The 23,421-nt window shown below is 34.8% G+C and overlaps 1 protein-coding gene across 3 annotated transcripts in view; it reads right to left on the bottom strand.

Annotated features, from left to right (window-relative positions):
• CBLB (Cbl proto-oncogene B) overlaps nt 1–23,421 on the bottom strand; it is a 138,657-nt gene that overhangs the window by 10,482 nt on the left and 104,754 nt on the right. For 2 of the 3 annotated variants that reach the window (XM_082784864.1, XM_082784863.1), the window contains exons 12-18: nt 20,889–21,254; nt 18,256–18,350; nt 10,599–10,739; nt 6,276–6,364; nt 6,046–6,177; nt 4,563–4,700; nt 1,857–1,976 (exon numbers count right to left, since the gene is read on the bottom strand). In XM_082784864.1, coding sequence (XP_082640990.1) covers nt 1,857–1,976; nt 4,563–4,700; nt 6,046–6,177; nt 6,276–6,364; nt 10,599–10,739; nt 18,256–18,350; nt 20,889–21,254 — 1,081 coding nt within the window. The remainder of the gene's footprint in view (nt 1–1,856; nt 1,977–4,562; nt 4,701–6,045; nt 6,178–6,275; nt 6,365–10,598; nt 10,740–18,255; nt 18,351–20,888; nt 21,255–23,421) is intronic. The other variant, XM_082784865.1, reaches the window with a different exon arrangement.

The following is a 23,421-nucleotide window of genomic DNA, read 5'->3' as shown; positions in this document are numbered from 1 at the left end:
GATTTTAGAGTGAACTACATTTCCTTTCCAGCTAGTTCAAAGAATCACCCCACTAAAAGGCTGAAATGAAGAAAAGTTTTCTAAATGAACTGATTAGTTCAGAATAAATACAAAAACTAAAGTTTTAAGTAGAGGCACAATCTATAGACTGTATTTTTTAAATCATAGAGTGAGGCCAATCAGTTAACCTTGAAGCTCATCAGTTCCATCCTATAGAAATAATTCCACTGTAAAAACAACTTTCCAGTTAAGACTATGACATGATCTACCACACAACTTTCATTTAATTGAAATTAAATTGAAAATCTTGCTGTATATCATACTGATTTAGAATTATATTTATAGTAAAAGTAGATGCATTTAGATGTTGCAGAAGACAGCTGTGGGAAACATACAGATAGAATAGTATTTATTAAGTGACATCAAAAAGCTCTGAGAACTTAACCAAAGAACTTGTAGTAATTTAAGACAATTTTAAAAATTGTTCTACCAAAAAACCACAGGGGAAAAAACAATTTAAAAGGTAATCATAATTTATATTACAAAAGAATTTAAAATTTCCTCAAATAGATCAGGCTAATGTTGTAAGGCAAATAGACCCCTCACGGTGTCATGTATAAAACATGTATTACAAAGCCAGTTTTTTCTCTAACAATGAGAAAAAATGAGCAACAGTATTATATTAATAGAGACATCCTCCCAAGAGTGCTACTATTTACCAAAGGCATCCCACTCATTCTCAGATGTGCTATTCATTGAAGATTCTATAGCACTCCTCAGGCTTACTTAGTCTCTCCTGTACTTTAAGTTGGAAAAAGATATTCTTTCCTACACCCAGCAGAGTAGAACTATGCATTCCTAAGAAGGAGACATATAATTACTATTAAAAACTGTAGCATTTTTCCACTTGTGATTGTTGCAATTAAGCACTGATGACGATTAAAATTGAAGACTAGATAGCAAGTCCCTTCATTTCTTTATGCATTAGAAACTACTTTTCACATACAATTCACAATATCTGGAGAATGAATAGTATTTAATGGTTCAAATTACCACTTGTTTTTTAATTTGTGATATCCCTCCACACAGCAAAATGCTACAGATAAGACAATCCTCCCCCTGCTCCATATACCATGCACATCTAAAGAAAAGAAAATTTGTCTACAAATTGGTGAAAATACATGGGAATACAGGTAATACTGTTATTATTTTATTTAAATGAATTTAAATATATGTCTTCTTTAAATAGCATTTGTTTTGTCTGAAAACAATAAGCAAAATTTCTTTGACAGAGGAATTGATTCTCTTTTACCTGTTCCACTGCAACCAGAAGACTGAATTTTAATTGTTTCTGGTTCTTGCAAGTTTTATTTAGAAGTATTTTAAAATTTTCTTAGAACCTCACACAGACATACTAGCAAAAAAAGACTGGAAATTAATAATACTGTAGACAGTGAAGCTACTTTTTTTTGAGGAGCAATAAAACATAAAGCTGGAAGTGAGAGGCACGTGATCCCTGAAGGACTTCTGATCTCCCGTGAACTTCAAAGGCAGCAGCCAACTCCCTGCTTTTCTCAAAAAATAAGGAACACTAGGACTCACAAAAGCATTCTGCTTGTCAGCTAGTGAAATTAATGCCATAACATCTACATAACCCCACAAAGGCAGGTAGTTTCTTCTACCTATATTGCACAACTTTAATCTCTATTATCCTTTGAGGATTTTCTGTTTTTGTAAAGCAATATCACCACTGCCAATTGTTGCCCTGAATGACAAAAACCTCATTCAACTTTACGGATGAAAGTTACTTGCCTCATGAAGCTGTAATTTTCTACAGAAACAGTCTTCTACCTTACCTGAAGAGGCAGGAAGTTGATCATAGTCTTGAGATGTCCTATTTGTTTTTACGTTTTCTCCAGTTACTCTACGAGCTGGTGGCAAAGGAACGTGACCGGTTATCGGATCAAAATGGGGATCTGCAATAATAAAGAAATAAAGTGTCTTAGAATAATTAGAATTATTATCTAGGGAAGAGGGAGGGCTGATGCACAGAATCTAGGTTTAAAGTAGCCTCCTTTCAAAAAAGCTATGAATCCAAACAGAGGTGCTCCCCCATAGTGTGTGCATATCCATGCATACATCCAAGTCTTGAAGTGACCAAAATAAGGAGCACAACTCAAAGGTGGTCTATCCTGCACTGACAATTGCTCCTCTGCTAACATTTATGAGGTACCTTTCAATTACTCAGCCCTGACACTGCTAGGACTGTGGCTGGCAAAGTATGGAAGAGGCTGCAAGGCCCAGTGCAGCAAAATTAGAAGTATCCCTGCTAGTCTGTTTGGTTAGAGCTTGGTTAACACTTCAATATTTTGCCACCAAGACTGCAGGGCAGATTTCCTGTTCACATAGTCCCAGCTGCGGGGTAAACGTTACAAGGACTGCTGAAGGCTTTTCAGTTCTTTCTGATGATTATAGGAACAGAATTTAAAAAATGAGAGAACTACATAGGCCTGGCATATTGTGGCCTCCTTTCAAGTATTTTCAGTCTACTGAAGAGGCAGCTGACCAAACTTTTAATATCATCCTGGACCTGACTTCTACTCTTGACTCAAAATAGCGTTTGTATGTGTGTGCAACTTTTTGTTGTTATTAATGGTGAGATTATTATTCTAATCTCACAGTCTCTAATGGGCAGATGAGGTATCACCCCAAAAACTTGTATGGAAACCAATCCTTGAAACCTAATCATAAATTATTTGCAGTGGTTTCTTTGAAACAATGCAGTGTCAAATAAGTCAATATGGCTTTAGAAATACTGTAAGATAAAAGAAGACCAACTCACAAAAGAATCTATGCCCAAGTAGATGTGTACACTTACAAGATCAACGCAAATTAATTGTTGTGATAAGATTGCATTCACTATGCAAATATGGAGAACAAACGGCCTTTAATACATTTCCAAATTTTTAATTCAAAGCCATGGTTTTTTTTTTTGTTTTGTTTTGTTTTGTTTTTGAACATTGTCATTGATTTTTATTTTTTTTTTTTAGATTATTTGGAAATAACATCAGATAATTCAAAACTCTCCGTACTTCTGGGAACTGCACACAGATCAACAGAGCTTGTATGCTTCTGGAGGTGGTGGCTTTCATTTTCCCCTCTCCATTCGCATTAGAACTGAATGGTGCGCTTTGGGTTTCTGCCTCAGATTGTACAACTGAGGCACCCATTCAGACTGGACTGCTATCGGTTACATTATTTTATTTTGAAGCATAGAAGATAAATTAGTCCCTTGCCCTATATTTATGATCAACCTTTACATCCTGTGATGTGTTTAGTCTTTTTACCTGGATGCATGCAGAGGCTTATACAAGAAAGTAATGCACCAAGCTGAGTTCTGCATTACAAACACACATAGTTTTGGTGAATTACTCGATGTTCAGGTCTTAATTGATGGTAAAATATATATGTAATAAGAACATTTCAAAAAGGGTCATTCTGGTTCAACCTAAACTAGCTCACTTTCATCCCACAGCTAGTATTATTCACAAGGATCAGCCAAACACCTTACAACCAGGCAGACTATTATGCAGTTGCACATAATTGCTCATCATCCATAGTCCTGCACTCCTGTAATATACTACTGCCAAAACATTCAATTTAAGACTCTTCATACAGCCTCTCATTAAGAACAGATAGGAAGAGGAAGACATCTAATCACACCTCAAGGTAGATAATCACTGAAAATATTCTTGGGACCAGTAAACTTAGACACCATCATTTTTTGGAAGCTTCTGCAGAGGAAACTACCTTCACTTCAAAGACATGCACTATAACCCACAAAAACCCTGTTGCAATTTTATTGTCAGCAACAAAGGTATTCAACATAATTAACCTGACACTTGTCAACCCAAAGTTATAAATGTTGAACATAAATTTTATGCCCTTTACAAGCAAAATACTGAACAACAAATGTGACAGCAATTTGTGGGAAAAGATAGGTGAAAATTTGACTTATTACCAACAATGTTATGAACCACAGGGTTCTGCTGCTGTGTTCACAATTAAAATAGTTTTGCCACAAAACTTCACAGCAATAATTCTAACGAAACAGCATGTTGTTTTCCTTCTTTTCTAGTTTTTCCTCAAGTACCAACTTGGAAACAAACAAAAACATGAATTACATTGAACTAGAAAAAACAATGGAGTTGACAAAAGGATACAAACTACTATCACAGATTACAACAGAAAACTTTATACTTCAGAAGTAGCAATTCTTACTAAAAAAGCACAATGTACCAAAATGTCCCGCCTACAAAAAATATTGACTTCATTTCATTACTTTGTGATAATGAAAAGGTGACCCTTTTTATATTCTGACTTGTTTCATCTCCATCATTTAAAACACACACACACACAAAAACTATTTCTGATATTTTCGTATATTGAGGTGTACACAAAACAGACTTCTAAAGCCTGATGACAACATTATCATAGAACAGATATGCCTCTGGAGTACATAATAGTGAAACAGAATATGTTTTTTCCTTTTGTATTCCTACCAGGATGAAGGAACAGTTCATGTCCTGAAGGAGGTCGGCTTCCTGAGCCAGCAGGTTTTGTGTGCTCAGTAATACTGTGCCGAGCAGGTGGTGGTGGTGGTGGTAGTGAAGGGGGTGAGCTATCAAACGTATCTTCACCTGCATTTAGGAAAAACTTATTAGATGAGCAAAACTTCATTAAGCATCACAGAATAAAGAGCAAAGTTGAAAATTGATTTTTCTCTGGCTGCTGAGGCCCTTACTCCTAGGTTCATCTAGCAGTTCAGCGACTGTAGTAATGAAATTATAAGCCTGACTCTTACTATGAACAATCCTCTTCTAAAACATGCTCTGAATGACCTCTGTATTGCTCAATTTCTTTTCTGGGATGGGGGGAGAGATTTCTTTTAAGTGGCTCAGTTGCAAAGAGTGCATTGTAGTGAAAGCCTCACTGATTATCGGTACAGAGTAACAGCTATGTTTCAGCGGCTAGGAAAATATATTTATATTCAAACACCAACGGTGATTACACCCAATCTGCTACACTTATACAATGTGTACATGTATTTTTATCTGCTATCTAAAGGCTCTGACTCAAGGCATAAACTGAATCTTCTATGCCTGGCAAAATAATTTTTCCCTTACATAAAGGTAGAGCAGACAGAACCAAGGTTACCAAGAAGTACCAAGTATTTTTCTTCTGCTCTTTCACCTTCAATTCTGTATATTCTTACAACTCAGAACACTTCAGAGATCAGAAAGAGAATAGTGCAGGAACGTAGCAAATGTTCAAATGGTTTTATGAACCAGAAAATTGGATGATGGCACATACAGTACAGTCTCGCAATGATACAACTGAATTTGTCAATGACAGTGTGGGTGATGGTCAAGCCCAGCCCCAGTATATAGGCAGAGTGGCTTCTTTAATGCTTCTGACCTCAAAAATGTTAAGCTCGTTGGCTTTTGGTTGCGAGAGCAGAAATCAGGGGTGGGAAAGATAGCTGCTGGAAACCATAGGCAGCACTGAGCTTTGAACTGTCCCTTGACAGTAGACAAGAATCAGAAATAAACTTACTAATGTAACTCAATTTAGTTTTCTTTGACTTAAATACCAGCTCCCTTTCATTCATCTTTCTATATCATAAAAAGAACGCAGTTATTAAATCTACAATTGGAAAAACCCTCCATGCTTGCATTACATTCCAATGCTCAAACTTCGCATTAAAGGACAACAATTTTTAAACTGTTTTAGGCAAAACAATTTTCTTTTCTCTGTAGCTTGAATACAAATGTTGTTTGCCTTTTCATCTGTCTTGCATGAGGGCTTACAGACAGACGCCACACGCGGATCACTGGTAAATATTGATGTACAGCTGTAATATTTAGCCCATAGCTTGTTTGGTACTCTTAGCATACTCAACATTAGTTGTTTTTCAATGAACATGGCATTTGGTTAATCTAGGCTATGTTAACCATTAAATGTAATCATCAAAAAGTCTGCAACCTAAAGGGGGCACCAGAAGATCATAATCGGAGGGTGTCCTGTTGAGCAAAGAGCTGTGTTTTGGGTTGTCTCTGGTAGGAGGTCGTGCAGGTGGCAAAGGTACCGGAACAGTAGGTGCATCATAGACATCTCCTGAATGACACAATCACAAGAAGTGAATGTTTTCTTGCTGTACCCCTAGAACAGCACACAGAAATTTTACTTGCTAAGGGGGGGAAATAAAAACGCACCTAACTCTGGATGTTTTGGTTTCTTCATCTCAGAAGTAGCACTGTGTGTTCCATTCGTTACTCCAGCACATTGACCATTCTCACACACCCTGGAGACAAACATTAAAAAGGAAGTAATCAACCAGTTAACCAAGTCTTAATTCCCAAAATTAAATGCCTGAGCTGGCAGTCCATTATATGGAAACAAATGAAAGACGACAAGCTGCATTAATTCTAAACTTTGTGGGTTTTATATTGACAGCAGGTACTGGTTAGCTCTCAATAAACTCTGAAGAATCATACCGCTTTCTTAGTGGGATAGTGACATGATTTAAGTAACTTACTCAAGGCTGTACTACAAGACAGACGAAGAACTAACATTCAATATAGCCCTCATTTCAGAGGTCAAGTCAATGGTTTATTCACATATTTAAGTCACAAACTCAATCCTACTTCCCCTTCCCAGCTGTTAAGGTTTCCCCAGCACAAATATTAAGAGGGGAAATTTTGGTAGTTATCCACATTGAAACAAGCAGAAAAATAAATAAATAATAATAATAATAAAAAAACAAACAAACAAACAAACAAAAAAACCACAACAGAACAAAACAAAACAAGCAAATAAACAAAACCAACAGAATACTACAAAACATCAATCGAAATAACAAATTTTGACTAAAATCTTAAGCCAAACGTTTAAAATGAAAAAGTCAAAGCAGTTTTGCAGGCATCTAAATCTCTATGGAAAAACTAAGACTTCCTGATACCTTACTAGAATTTAGTATTTTTTTAAATGGAAATGTATCATTCTCTTAAAATTAATCAATATGAAAATTGTTTAAACTTAGATATCCATGAAACAAAGTACAAAGATACCTGTAATCTTGTCAGAAAAAATATAATCTCTTGGAGATTATTTTTGTAAAAAGATTCTGCTCAAAGACAGCAGGGAAAAATATAGATCAAAAACCTTCTCATAGTACTTAATATTGTTTAAAAAAATTACAAAGAAGTGGAAAATTACTCCTGCCATTGGAGCTGCAGACCCTGCATGTTCAAAAAGAACTAGAGTGTTTCTCTGGAAAAAGGCCACCATGATAAACAATTCCAGTTTAAAAACTAAAAACCACAACCACCCACCACGTATCGTTATTATCAAACATTGGCAAATCTGCTAGAGCTATCTATATACAGCTCAAATTTCACATCTTGGGTTTTTACCAATAGAGCGAACATTAATAAACTTATCTCCTTTGGCCATATGGAAAGGAGGGATGAATAAAGGTCTGGAATCATTTAAAATATATAAACAGGAAAGAGGAAGTGAAATTGTTTCTGTGGTCCCAAGAGTAGTAATGAAATAAATGTAAGAATAATTACAAGACTTAAAGCAAAACAAAAAACTCATGGTAAGAGCTATTTTGTTGTGAATTAATTTCCCCAAGGAAGTGGTAGAGGAAGTGTTGCTTCTATCTTTGAAATTAGATTGGTTCAATCTCTCAAATACAGTGAATGCAACGCTTCCTTTGATGCCTCAGCATATATCCTAAATAACTAAGAATCTTTTCTAGTTTAATTTGAATCTACTTTGCATTTTCAATAAATTAATCAGCCCTAGGTAGTATGATAACCTAACATGGTATGACTTTAAAAATCTTCATAATGAGTCCAGTTATCAGTTTACAAATCTTGCAGAAATACCTGCTTATATTGACAGTAGAAAACACCAGAAAGAATAGCAGCAAATTAGTACTAACGAGCAAGTCTAGTCTTTTTCCTTTCTTTTCCTTTCAGAAACAGTTTTATTAGGAAAAGATACTGATTGCAAAAATGTATCATTCTCCTAATAGTAGCCTAGTTAGGCTAATGTTGAAATTCTTTCCCTCTCTTTCTTATTGCTGAAACTTGTCTACATGAGAGATCAACTGTAACAAACCAGACAATTAACTGATCTCCCATAATAAGACTGTGAATCATTTTCCATATTTTTCTTGTACTCTTTTTAGAATTGACATATCTGCTGGCAAAAGAGCAAGAAATCGTAGAGGTGATATTTGGGGGTAGAATGTGGAAGAATTACATAGTTTGTAAATTTCAAGACACTAAAAAAAAAAAAAATTGTAGGCTTCTGTGGTTACCAAAATCTCCAAGTACTGTCCAAGAACTGAGGAAGCAACACTAAGGAAGAGGTGGCAAAAGCATGACCCGGGGGACAGAACTGAAAGGTGGTAAACATTTATGAAAATTAAAATAAATAAATCACCTTTAATAGTACTGCTAGACAATACTTAAAAGTTTTTCATTGCACCCCCTATGAGTTTAAAAAGAAGTGGGGATGGGAAGGCATTTTTTTTTTTTTCAATACCTAAGCATAGAGCATCAACTAGAATCAAGATTGATTTTGAAAGGTTTATCTCTGTTTTCACACCTAAACAGTAACGTTAGCTAAAAGGAGACATTTTAAGTATATGCAACATCATATATAAACAAATACGGATATAGAATTCAAATTTTTTTTTTTTTTTTTTTTTTTAATGATAGGAGAGTGGTTTGGTTTTAGGTAAAAGTCTTGTGAGAGAATATATTAAGAGTTGCAGAGCAATGTGAATAGCAAACAATCATTTTGTGCAGCAAGACCTGGATTACTGCCAAAAAGCACCATAAGTGAAGAGCAACTACGCTAGCTAAATAGTAAACTAAAAGCTACAAAAGCTTGGAAATCAGATTTTCATGTATAGCCTCTATTAATAATTCTAATGGTCTGGTGAAATACCATCATAGCCAATTGACACCAATCAATTCTTTTTCTGCAAATGAAGGATACCAGAAAATTAGAAGTTTCTAGTTTTCCAGTTGGTTATCTTAAGAATCTTTAAGCTTGCATCTACGTTAGTTTTTTGGTTCAGATCAGAAGTATGAATTAAAATAAATCTCTTAGTCATTCCCACTTAGAATACTTCGGTTTATATTTTAGAGAGGTCTCAGAGCATATAGCCTCGATTGCTTCTGGACAATGTTAACTCAAAAGTTGTCCCGTAGGAGCTCATCCAATGTGCTGCAATTACAGAAGAGTACTCTAGGCACAAGACCATGCTAGGACTAGTCTTCCCAAAACTAAAACTTCCCAAAGCATGCACTGTAGATGTGTGGTCCCTGGAGTCAATTGTGTCACTCTACAGACTCACTCCTATTGCAGCACACCACTTAGTACCAGACACAGTCCTCGGCAGCTGTTAAACCGAGGTAATCTGTCCACATAATGCTCTCTTCCATTGCAAATGACTTTGTCTAAGAAAGGTTGCATCCTGTGTAACTCTACTCATACAAGCAACTAAGCCTCTATTAGGTGACTTTGCATGGTACAGAAAGAAATTCTCACAAAAAAAAAAAAACAACAACAACACTCTCCAATAAAAAATCGTATAGGTAAGGTCAACTAAGATCTTGGATTTTTTTTTCTTTGCTTGGCCAACATAAACAGTTTTATTCATCAGTTTTGTTTTTGTTGTTGTTGTTTGTTTGTTTTTCTCCCCTTAAACAAAAAAGAACATCTAGTAGGGCAGACACGAATTTAAGTGCTCAATATCACAGACCTAAGACAACTGTGTAACATTCACGTCTATGCAATGAAAGCTGGATCACCAGTTCTAACAGTGAGTCTACTTCTTAGCACTGCTAACCTGCATGCAAGGAGTGATCAGACTATGAACTTTTATCCATCTGTTGTAAACGTCTGATTGAACAAGTCTAAAAAATGTATTTAGCGATTTTTGGGATAAGAGATATCTTGAACTTTACTGATAGTGGGTTCTTATGACAGAGGGAAATAATTGGGCCTACAGGACCAATAGCGAATTGGCCCTTCCCCCCCCCCTCCCCCCAATTTATGCTCTTCATTCCTGACATTCAGATTTTCTTTGAGATTCAAAGACCAAAAAGTTCACCGTGAATGAGACAGCCTTTAGTTGCCATGTCTCTTGGCTCCAAATTTTGCCATAATCAATTATCAATTCATAAGTGTGACACCTTGGAGATACTATTTTAGAACACGTTTAAAGCAAAAGAGATTTATTCCACCTGAGTAACAAAAAGGTTCTCTTCCTGAGAAGTGGTGTTCAAAGGCAAAAAATATCACACCACAGAGATATACAGTGAACTTCACAGGTTTATGATTGTGGTGGTGGTCAAATGAAACAGAGGCATAAATAACCCAAGCTTGAAAAGATAAGACATTTTAGAAAGCAGTCAAGTTTAAACATCATTGTAAATTTTGAATCCAAATACATTTTGAAAAAGGCAGACTTTTGTAAGTAAGTTGCCTTCAATATTACTAAATGACCTTACCGAGCAACAGGCTTTATATGACAATGAGATGGTTGTGAGCTCAGTATTGCAGGATGTGAAGAAGGAACTTTGTATTCATCATCATCATCTGTGTGATCCCTTGATTTATCAGACAGAGAATTTGCTGAGGGAAGAGAGCACCTATGGAGATGAGAAAAAGATCATTTCTGTTTTAACTGTTATGTAATTGTTCTTGGTAAAGTACAGAAAACACTCGTTAGCCTAAACACCTTTAATACATGTCTGCTATGTGTAGGTTAAAAAAAATGCCACTTCAAACTAGAACATACAAGGTTACTGGCTTTTTTGTCTCTGTGAATACATAGAGAATCAAGCAGCTCACCTTTTAACCATTAAACAGATACTTTAAGCAAGCATAACAGAGCAGAGAATTGCAAAGAATTAGAGTCCTAAATATGCACTTACAAGGCTTAAGCTGTTTGCACTTAACAAGAGAACTAAACAGAAGTTAATTCAGGGTAAATAGTATTTATCAGGGCTCAGTAAGGCAGTGAACTTTCAAACTTTCAGTCTTTTTCAAGCCATAATATTATTGAAATCTAAGAATTTGTTTGTGTTTAAATTATTTTTACTTTAAACTACAATTGTCCTTTTAGACAGCAACCTACATTACTTCTTGAAAGCAGTGGAAGTCCAGGAAAGAGTTGGACTTTACCGTCTCCATTCATAGGTAACAAGTTTTATCTGGAGAATACTGCTGGATGGGAGTTTTAATCGAGAACTAAAAACTAACTCCTACCACCTGGTTCTGTGTTATATGAGTGTAAACAAAACAATGGGCAAAAATTTCACTTTAGTGAGCACTGGCTGGGGAAGGAGATTTTGTTAGATATTAAAAAATGCAACTTATCTTGTGGCCTTCATAAGACATAGCAAGCTAGGTTAATTAACTAGAAGTCAACATCATTGTATTTTATATATACAGCTCCTCTGCTAATAGTGAATACACTGATATATAAAATCAATAAATCAAGTCATCTGGAACACAAAACGTTACATTAAAGACTTAATTTAACTTCAGTTTGATCATACATAAAAACCATGAACAGGCATTTGACTCTTAAACTAGCTGAATACTAAGAAGTGTATAACTTCAAAAATCATCTGGATATTATGTTATGCAGTAAATAGTACCTTAATTCTTTACCACAAAAAAGGGTCACCAGCTGGAGGACTTCAAATAAAGATGTTTGATGCATTCATGGCCACTTTGATTTGTGGCTTGAAAGTATGGTTAAGGGCCCTTGAGCTGAGCTACATGCCACATTACAAGGCACATCTACTTAATCATTTAGGGAAGTTCTTAAGAACCATAGGAAACATGAGAAGGAAGTGGACATAATTTCTCTTCCGATGGTTTGATTAGCTTTATTTTATCATAAAGGCAAAAGATGAAATGACAGGCTAAGCCCATCTCATTTTTTCCAACACAAGCAGCATCTGACACACACAGCACACTTCACAAAGGAAGAATATATGCTCTGCATGATTTCCTTTAGGTGATGCCACATGACTCCACAACATCCAGGTACTCTGTGAACAAAAATGAATAGCTAACTATCATGACTACCAGAGAGTCACTAAACAAACAAATAAGGGAGAAAGAAAAGAACAGAGAAAGATGGGGGCATATGTGCTGCTTTTGTTTGAATATATTCAAAGCCTAGAGGTCCTGAGCTACTTCTAACCTGTCAGACACTCTTGCCTTCAGTCAGTAATATACTCTTAAACTCATAAACAAACTCATGAAGGATAAGAACCAACTTTGCAAATACGTTCCAGATAAAGGAATGAAAGGGTGAAAGGTGAAAGAAGGTTGATGACACTAAACTGCAAACTCTGTATTGCAGTTTTCCACCACCTTCTGTAGAGGGAGCAAAAGGTCTTCTGTATATACAGCAATGAAGTGCGAAATGCTTTCTCCATCTTTGATTTCCTAGTTGAACAGACAGTTTGTGTCACTGCTGTATGGCCATTTAAAGCAAGGAGAAACAAAACAGGACAAGGAGAATTCTGTAATACTCAGATAGATAGTTCAAAGACCAACAAAGAATAATTTCTTTCATTTCTTGGACACGCAATCTTTCTTATCTGCAGAACGTTCTGGATTGCCATGTGTTATACATGTGAAGTACATGTCTGTGGGTTTGATTTTTTGTTTGTTTGTTTTTTAAATAATCACAAATTGAATTGATGGCTTCTGCAGATATCAATATTAGTATCCAGACCAGAAATATGCAACGCCAACTGATATGGAAGCCAGATTGGTGGTAGTGTTTGAAGCCCACTTCAAAAGTTACAACTGGGAAGCAAACAAACAAAAACCTCTCCGAAGGCTCTATCTGAAATCAGTTACAGGAGAGATTTTGATTCCTGGGAATTAAGTTAATTTTTTAAGGAAATCTACAGAGAGGCTGACCACCACCTAACTAAGTACAGTATTATAGCTGAACTTAGATAGTATAGCTAGTTCCTTACAAAAACACTTCTCAGATGGGAAAGTGGGAAGACTCATTTACTGACAATTAGGATACCCAAGGAGTGAAAAAAAAAGAAAAAAAAAAAAAAAGAAAAAAAAAAGTCCCCTCTTCACCTAGTTCATGCCCCTGCTTTTTTCTTATTTATTTAGTAGACCCAAGAACCTAACATATGTTTATCAAAGCAATGCCTTTATTCCACAGGATACTAGCATATTTATGATAAAATCAATTTCCAACATTACTGCACTGATGAGAAATCACTACTGGTTTGGGGTTATTAGAGACACATGTTCTGTGTCTCCTGCTTCTGAGTACAGTGTAGCCTTAGAAAAGCCCTTCACACTAGTAAAGTCTCCCTTTTGCTGTCTTTAAAGTACGGAAAATATTTGCAATGTTGTATATATTACATGTTTAATATTAGAAAGGTGCTTCTGATTTGTAAAGCAGCAAAAAGTTTAAGAGTGCTAACACATAACTAATATACTCTCCACTCGAGTCCTAAAATTGTCTTATACTTGCATTGTGTTTTATGAATTTTTCACAATTCATAGTTTAAAAAAATTGTATTGCTCTTCCAATTTACAATCCAGTTTTAATACTTGACTCCAAACCTCTTTTGCATTGCTTTATTAGTATATCCCATTTTCTCCATCATTACTGAAATTTCTTCAATATCGAATTGTTTTGTTAATTCTCTATTGTTCTTGTAGGATTAACTCTACTGTTCTACACAAAACCATCTAATAACTTTAGAAGGCAAATCCATTTATGTACAGATTTCATAATCTGGTGAGGTTTTCTATAATTACACTTCAAAAAACTTTATTACTTTTATGTCTTTAGAAGGTTTGTGTACCTGCACGCTGACCAGCAGACTGTATTGCAATATTTTCTAGTTCCCTTCCCCTACTCCTTAAGTGGAAATATTTTTAAATTGAAAGTCAGAATTGCATTCCGATAAGCAATGACTTTGTATTTTCTGGTTTGTTGAACAGAAGGCTAGATGTCAATCTATCTTATCCTACTGAGCACCAAAGGCAAAACAGGAAAAGACATGAGAAGCCATTTTTGTCAAATCACTTCAAGTCCAGCTCAGCTGTAATCTAGCAGAGCTTCAGGGAAAGCAACAACACACTCATTTAAAAGTATTTCAGGGAAAGATTCCCCTTCCTTCATTTACTGGTAAACCTACTCACAGAGCTTAGACACAATGAACTTGCAGTCCCTGTATTTCAGTCTGGATCAGACTGTACCTTTGAAAGGAATCTCTTCAATCTCCCCCACTCACCATACTTTGATTTGCACTGAGGAGTGCACAAATTGAACACCTTTCAAATTAAACAGAAAGACAAGACATTCCAAGAGTGCCCCTTGTATGTTCCGATTGCTGAAGGCTGTTCAAATTCACAGGGCAAGACTGTAGCTAGATGAACTACTGACCCGTAACATGTACATTACAGACATCAGATCCTTGCTATCAATTCATCTTGTACAGACCCTCCCCTATACACAGTATTAGTTGATAGTGTACAAACAAAAGCTTTAATCTTGCAAGGCCTCAAGCTAACTGTTTTTCAGCAAAAGAGATGTTAAGTTATATGGAGCAAGTCAACACTTACCACCTGCTCCACAACAACTTCCCTTGTGCGTGCTTTACCCTTAAAACCCAAGTGTATATTAAAGCAGTGTGCCCCCATTCATAGCGTACACAATTTTTTCAAGGAGAATTATTCAAGAGTGGATGCTGCAACCAAACTCACTGACTTGTCAAGCTTAGCACACGTGTCCTGCAGAGCATCCCTTCTCAGGTACCTGGAACCCTTGTGTCAGCAGTGCTCCTTCTACAAGCCCCTGGAGAAGCACCGCAGCAAAGACCAATTTCAAGGAAGCCACGACTGCCAACCCCACTTTCCTCAGTGGAACAATGACTTCACCTTCAAAGTTTGGTAGCATGGATAAAAGGGACAGCAGGGGGAGAAATACTTTTCTATGCACTTTTCCTCAACCAGCTCAAATCAACTAGATACTCCAAACATAAATATAGTATACAACAGGTACATAGAATTGAATGTCTCATTACATACTCAGAAATAGAGGCTCTCAGGTAAAATACCACTGCAGTACAAAGCACTTTTGAAACAAGGAGACCAATTTAAACTGATGAAGAAAAATGGGGCCTGCCTACTGGGAATAAAACAAACATTGTTTACCTTGAAAACTTCTAAGTTTGGGGGAAGAACTGTTCTGTAACATTGATGTTAAAGTTTTACTTTTTTTTTTTTTTTTTTGAGAACAAAATAGCAATTTGAACAAAATTGCTAAAAAACAATTTATCTGTCATAATTAAAGCAATTTGATAAAAAAAAAAAAAAAAACAAACAAAAAAAAAAAAAAAAAAAAAAAAAACAACTTCACAGGCAGGCACAGCAGCTGAGTGGAAAATAAAAATCAGATGCTTAGTTAACATGAGCCCAGCATTTCATTACTGATGTATAAGAAATAATAACCAATTTAGTAAAAATGAAAATAAATCAGCACTGTTTCCAGAAAAAGACACTAGCAATTTTATCTTAATGTAATTTATTTTTAAAAAGTCTTATTTGCAATCTCATATTTATTCAGAAAAAAAATGATCAAATAAGTAAGTACGGATGTCTTAGAGCTTCAACTAAGGCTCATTTTACCTCATTATTATTTACATTATGGCATTTCATACCTGCTCAATGTACCCTTTGGTTAAACCTTCGAAATTACAGACTGACTTATGAAAATAACTAGAAAAAATAGAATGCCTTTGAGCTGTACGAAACAAACTAGCTTTCAAGCCACAATTCTGCAGAGATTAGAAAGCAGGAAAAAAAAAATGAGAAACATGCACCAGATTGATTGCAGTAGCACAATTATGGAAAATAAGAGTATTTCGGACCAAATACAGTTCAACATATTTATGAAGGCTTAATGCAGTCAATTTTACAGGAGGAAAATGACTCTGTAAAAATATCCTGTCTAACATTTCACATTAAATAATGCTAATATTACTCAGGTTGCTTTTTGAAAGCATTTTACTGTAGTTGGAAATATTAAACTCATTTAATTTGAATTTGAATTTTTGAAGAAAGATTGCTTTTTTATTATTTTTCTGCCTATATTTTGCTACTTATAGATTAACAAAGGTATTTTCTAGTGGTAACAAAAACTTAATTTGAAATCAATTTAGAATGGGCATATCAGTGTTTCAAGAAGCAGAAGCAAGACACAATGTTCACTTTTTTATTATAACAGACATTCAATGTGACAGTTCAGTAGCTGTTAATTAGATATTTTGAACTTCCTACCCCAAGCTATATATGATAGTTTTTGCATTTTAAAAATCAAAATTTTAAATGTCCTTTTTTTTTTTTTTTTTTTTTTTTTTTAAAGGTACAAGTAAAAACATAAAACAGAAATGGAAGTGCATTTCTTCCTGAAAAAAGTATGAGGCTTCATTTTAGCAACTGAACATTTTCTTTCTGCTGGCATATGTCAGTTTTCTATTCGGAAGACTTCAGTTAGTTAACTTATTTCTTTTATTAAGTTAAATTTTATTTTTGGATTGACTTGACATGGATTTGTGTGTGCCCACACTATTGTGATATATTGTGGACATTCCAATGAACACTGCATGACACTGTACTTTGATTCGAGGCTACATTTGTAAAAAAAATACACATAAAAAATGAGATTTTCATGAAACAATGTTTTCTTATTTTAACACTAGAAAAATAAACATCTTCCCCAATTCAGAATTGAGCAATTTCATTTGAAATATTAAAGTACGTAGAGTGCTCATCAGAGTCATTGCTTTATTTTTCTGACCATTAGGGTGCAGAACATCCCAGGAGCTACATGTATCATGGAAGATGCAGCCAGTCCAAGGAGATAAATCTATACAGGGGATTGATTACATGAGATACTCATACTCTCATGATATTCTACAGCAATCAGGTTACATCTCAACATTCAATTACAAAAAATATTTGTTCTAATTTGCTTGTGAATGGAAAGCAAACATGCAAAACTTCAATTCTGCAATAGCTTTCCCAAGCATATGATTCTGAATAAAAAAGCCAACACTTTGTCTTTATTCTAGAGCTCAGGAAGAGAAAAATCAGCATATTAATGGAATGCTGAAATATATTTGTCTTTAATGCTACCTCTACCTGAACAGCAATGGAATGGGTACTAAAGATACGGCAAAATCAAATTCTAGTGAGAGAATTCTCAGTATTAGTAGGTACTGACTGCACAGTCATTTTTACTTAGCAGCAAGCATTACACTGAGTACACTGAAAAGAAGTTATAGGATAATATCATCTATTGTGGTTTTTATGCTCTTATTTCCTTACAAAAATACAGTCAAAATATGATTTTTGAGCACTTCAAAGTTTGTTTCTTTTTTTTTTTTTTCTCAAAACTCCTGTTGAAAATCTTGTGTGATTTGGAGTCCAAAGATAATTGCTATCCATGGCAACATCTGATAAACAGTAGTATTACTGGAAGACTAAGAGTAGTCTGCAACTTGAAATGACAAGATTTCCGAAACCACATTCTGGAATTCAGGCAGATAGACTCCATTTAAAATGGATATAAAGTTATTTTGTTTGTTTTTAACCACCACAAAGAAAAGATACTACATGAAAAAAGCCTCCATGTGTAGAAAGTCCAGAAAGCATGACTACATTAGAGATAGAATGCATACACATATATCACGGTCTTTACCCACAGCACTTTTCCTAGAGTCTCTCATCTGTGGTAAATAGCTCTTCAATATACTTCTTCAAAATACTTCTTCAATAGTAATAGAAAGAAAAATGGACAGGGTCTGTTCCCACTGTCAAATTCCTATGAGCAAGATCTGCCACAATTAATTCTTTTGATATAAAATGTCGTATGTTAAATTAACATTAGAACTGCTCCTACTTAATCAATAAAATTTACATTTCCTTTGTAAAAACAATTAAAAGTGTCATGGAAAATGTAACAACAAGTATTCAACATTAGTTCATTTTCTTACTTTCTTTCTTTTTTTTTTTTCTGTTTTCCTTTTATCACCAGAGAATCAGTGTTGTTGTCTAACATTAATTAACATATCTCTTTTACAGATGAAGTTTACTTACTTTATACTAGGGATGGTGGAAGCAGCTGGAAGAGGAGGTGAAAGCCGTGGAGGGACATCATATTCTTCGTTTATCAGATGACCATTTGAAAATACCTAAAAATCACAAATAGGCTTTTCAAAGGCTATGCATAAAGGCTTTTCTGGAAGTTCACACAACAGAGCTGTACTCTGAAATGACTCTTTTCATACCTGTTCCAGATCACTTTCCTCAGGAGTTGTAGAACATACTAGTTTTAAACTTTACCAGAACAGTAAGTTTCATGTCACAATTAGTAGATGGACTACTCAATTACAGCTGAACCACTTAGGGGAAAATTAAGATTTCAAGAATGTAACTTTTGAAACTTTTGAAAGTGAGAGAGATGAAGTACAGAGGGAAAACAACACGTACAGCATGATAAGTATATATTTTTTAAAACTCCATAGTGCAATACCTGCCATAATTCACCCCGTACCTGCAGGATCATCTTCCTGATTCTTGTCTTTAACTAATAGCAAATAGTTTATATTAAAATAAATGAATAAGGGATGAAAAATCATGAAATGTTACCCTTGTGGATATGCATACAGCCTCAAATGGTAATTCAGAGTTGTCAGTTTCTCCATGTAAACAAGTGGCTTAGGCTTATTACCTGCAGACAGCATTTAGTTAGAGAAATACCTATATATGTTCTCAGCAGTACAGTGCCACTTCCACACTTAGTGGTTATTCTGATTTGAGAAGTATTCATTCTATCAGCTTCAGCTCTGTGCCTCATCACAACTCAAATGCTATATGGCTCTATGAAGGTATAAACCTGGTATCCTTTTAAAAGCAGATGAAAAACTATAGCTTCTTGAACAACAGTCTAGCTCTAAGTAAAATTTTGGTCTTTTGCCTTAATTCTGAAAAAAATAATATTCTGATTATATATACTACCATGAAATTCTTAAGCACCTTTCATCACATACATCAATGGTCTTTACCAATACTAACTGAATTTCAGTAACATGCTTTCAAAATAACCACAATATCTATCTAAAAAAAAAAAAGAGATAAAAAAGTTAAATAGCTTGTGGCTAAAAAAAAAAAAAAAAAGCAAAGAGAGAAAAAGTGATTTCTATCTGCTGTGATCAGAACTTCAAATCCAATCTACTTAGCAAAAACTATATAGTCTTCAAGTAAAAATAGAGCAGAAAAAAAAAAAAAAGTGAGTTAATAACCTGCACTATGAATAAATTACTGAGCTGTTTTGATAAAACCGATTAGAGCAGAACCATGAATTTTTTCTTAGGCTACCACCATTTGGTTTCTTTTCAACTCCAGGCTTCCCCAACACTACAAAGTTTTGCAAGTTATCTGAAACTGACTAATACTAGGACTACCCCTCCACACTCTTCTCTCCAAGATATCTTCAATCAATGAATGGAAACAATGCTCATTTTGTTGTCGTTGTTTTGGTTTTTGAAAGAATAAACACTATAGTTACAGACATACACACTATTCAGTGCAGCTAAGGACAGGCAATCATATTTCTTAGGTGACAAGCAGATGCCTCCTAGCCAAACAAAGTTAGAGAACCAGTGAAAAGATTGAAAGTGACAACTCCAAGCACCCTCAGCACTGAAAATGGATTATTGGACATTGCACTGGACATTTGTCCAAGAGAAATCAAGAACTGACACAGAGAAATTATAGAAACATTCAACTTGAGCAGTTGGAGCTCTGACTTAAATCCAAAGAAAGAATAATCCAGTTAATGATATGTGCATTACTGTAAATAACTGAAAAATAAAAAGGTAGCCACAATGCCAATTATCCTGAATAAGGTTTAAAGTACTGATGATAATACCAAATCAAACAATGCAATACGGGAGTTGTGCCCCTGCACACTTTTAAGGATGCTGCCCATATTGCCAGCTGTAAAGAGAAAATAAATAATTCTACATTTAGCTTGGCTTTGGATGTATTTGTTTCTTTCTTTTTTTTTTTTTTTTTTTTTTTTTATGATCAAGGCAGGTTAGATCATTTCAATTACTGAACATCATCGCAAATTTAATGCTCTTTTTTGAAAATAATGTTTTATTGGTGAACAAGACCACCTGACCATTAACATATTAAGCTTATGTTAATGCATACAATATAGCCGAGCATTTAAGTATATTTGTATATATCGTGTGTACATACTATATATCTTACAGATTGAAGGGGTGGGTTACCAAGTCCTTATCTTACCTATGATAGAAGTAACCAGAACATTTATTTCCCATCATCACATGTATAAATCATTTTGGCATAAGACACTTTAAAAGTATACCTGAGATGCTGCGTTACTGAAGTTAGATTATGCACCAACTGTATAAATCCTTTGCTAAAAGAATATAGCAAATCTAGAATTTTGTCTTCAAGCCATTTTTAGAATGTTCTATGTTAAAATTGAATTCTAACTTAGACCCTCATACTGTTGCTTTGCAAATTGCATTATTTAACAAGCCATTTATTTATGGACCACTTATTAATTACAAGCAACAGGAAATATTTAGAAACAGCCCATGATCACTGACCAATATAAAGTAGTATTGTAGACAATGCAAAACAATACTGCTGTAGGGTATCAAATTAGGCTTCAACACATTCAGCTTATATCATACCTTGGCACCTTCCACAGGCAGCTCGTGACGTCTGTGTTTCCTCATAAATCCTGGCTCAGAAGTTACACGGTTGTGCCTTCCATTTATGTTGGAAACTGCAGTCAGTCCTGGTTTGGGAGAAGCATCACTCCCTATTCGACATCCTACTAACTGACTTGTCCCAAACACATCTCTGGGACACCAGCCTTCAAGGGGCATTGGCTGGTCTCTGGAAGGCACACTTTCCGGATGATGCAGGTGTCTGCTTATTCTGTTGTCTGGTGGAATTGGAGGGGGTCGTTCTGGCGGAGGTGGTGGAGGATCACGCAAGGGAGGTGGTGGTGCTGGCAAAGGTTTGTCTTGCTTCCTCACCATACAAGGAGAAGACTAAACAAAACCAGAATTGAAAAAAAAAAAAAAGAAAGAAAAAAAAAAAGTTACATATAGGCATTCATGTTCCTTTCATGATCAAATACAGTTTTAGCATTCCTAACTGAGATATTTTCAACGCATCAGAAGAGAACTCGCCAGTAGGTTAGTCTTGTCTTTTCACTATGCAAGCTGAAATGGATTCTAAGGAATGCTAGGAAAAACAGACCTTCTGATGCAGGAAAAAAAAAAAAAGGAGGGGGGATCACATCCAAAGGCAAATGACTTAGTGACATGTGATGAGCAAAAAAAAAGCAATGATGAGGACACAAGTGGAAGGAGAAAACAAATATTTTGGTTTCATTGATATATCAAGGGATGACTCCACTCTTTACATGATGCGCATTGTTTGACACCAATTTGAACCACAGTTCAATTCTTCAAGTAACATATTTATAATGTATTTATGTTTGCATTTAGTTCATCTGCAAACAATTTTTGCCAGAGAAAAGGTGATTTCCGTTCTCAGAACTGAACGGTCATAAAGGCTAAAATGTTTTTCAAACTTAAGTGTAGGATACTAAAAAGCTGAAAACCAAGTTATCAGAAAGAAAACATATACAGAACTGTATAGTTTATAAAAGCAGAAATAAAAAATAAACAAAAAAAACCCAGAGTATTCGCATTAGGAGTGTATTACTAAAAGCATTTTATGAAATTATGTTTGAGACAGGTTTTTCTAGGTGTTCAGGACATGTTTTCCTCCTACCAGCAGTGACAACAATAAACACAAGATTATTTCTCAAGGAAGGTGTAATTTTCATGGACTCTGCATAATATTACCAATTAAAAAGAGTGAGGACACAAAAATTTTTACAGGAAGAATATTATTTGGTCTCACTTCACTTGAGAGTTGCCCATCACTATTTTTTGGGCAGCACCTCAACATGTTCCTTGTATTACAATTAGGCATTCTACCTGCACATCTATTAACATAAATAGGACAGTATATTAAATAAGTATTTAATTAAGATGCTAATTAATTTTCACTGTTAAGAAAGCAAGAAAACAGTTGGGTCCAAATTTTTTGTTGGAGCTGTTTTCTATTACAGAAAAATAAAAGTTTTTTTGCCTGAAATAGTATTTTTGGTGGAACAAATTGCCCATTTGTTTGTTTTGAAATATGCACTTGCAATTCTTTGTTGTCCTCCATCTTGTTCCCCTTGCACTCCAAAAATATTATATACTTACAACATTTAAATATGCAAAAGAAAATTTTAATGGAAAAAACAAACAAACAATAGATTTGAAATAATTTCACTGAAAAACTTAGAGCAATATTAACAGTATTTCTAATTTTCTTTTTGTTTGTTTGTTTATTCAAAGCCACAAACTTTGTGCAAATAGTCTATTGTAAAATACATTTTAATAGATGTGCCAGACATCCAGCTTATTTTCTTGATGTGCCATAATTTCCCTTGTATAAGGTAAAAAAGTGATTAAAGAAGCGTGATAAAGACACCATTCTAACTTCTATTTTCTCTTCTAAATTATAAGCCATCAGAACGTTGAAAAGTTGATTTGCAAGCTTGAGGTAAAAACCTGAAAAAACAAACATGGTACTTCAAACCGGATATATATTATGAGCACACAGATTTCAGCTCACGTTTTAAACTTGAATTTGAATTCACCATCCAAAATCAAAATTTTAGACCTAATGTAATCTCATTCCCTCTCAATATACAGCAATTACAACAAATGATCAACTCATAACAGAAAGTAACAAATATAGCTGTTTTCCTTCATGCTTACCCCCTCAAAAAATCACTCTTTAGTATCATTAGTTTCACAAAACACAGCATACAATTTATTAACTGTAGAATCATTAATATTTCCCCTAAAACATTATTCATAATATATGCCACAAAGTTTTGAAAGCAGGGTATCTGTATGTATTTTTCTTGTTGGAGTACTTTGGGAGTATAAATCATCACCAGAGCATAACATGCGATTTTAATGAGATAATCTCTTTTAAATCTACTTTCAGGAAATTTTTATTTCTATTTTTACGAATCAGGGTTTATTACAGAACTGATCCATTATAGCAGTGTCAAACTGATGTCAATGTCAGAGCATAACCAAGTGCAACAAAACCATCAGATTAACAGGTCACATTAGACCAACA

The sequence above is a fragment of the Aythya marila genome, assembly GCF_965140915.1.
Source record: "Aythya marila genome assembly, chromosome: 1".
In the NCBI taxonomy this organism is placed as follows: domain Eukaryota; kingdom Metazoa; phylum Chordata; class Aves; order Anseriformes; family Anatidae; genus Aythya; species Aythya marila.
The sequence above is the reverse complement of the archived record's forward strand: the minus strand, read 5'-3'. Positions and strand labels throughout refer to the sequence as shown.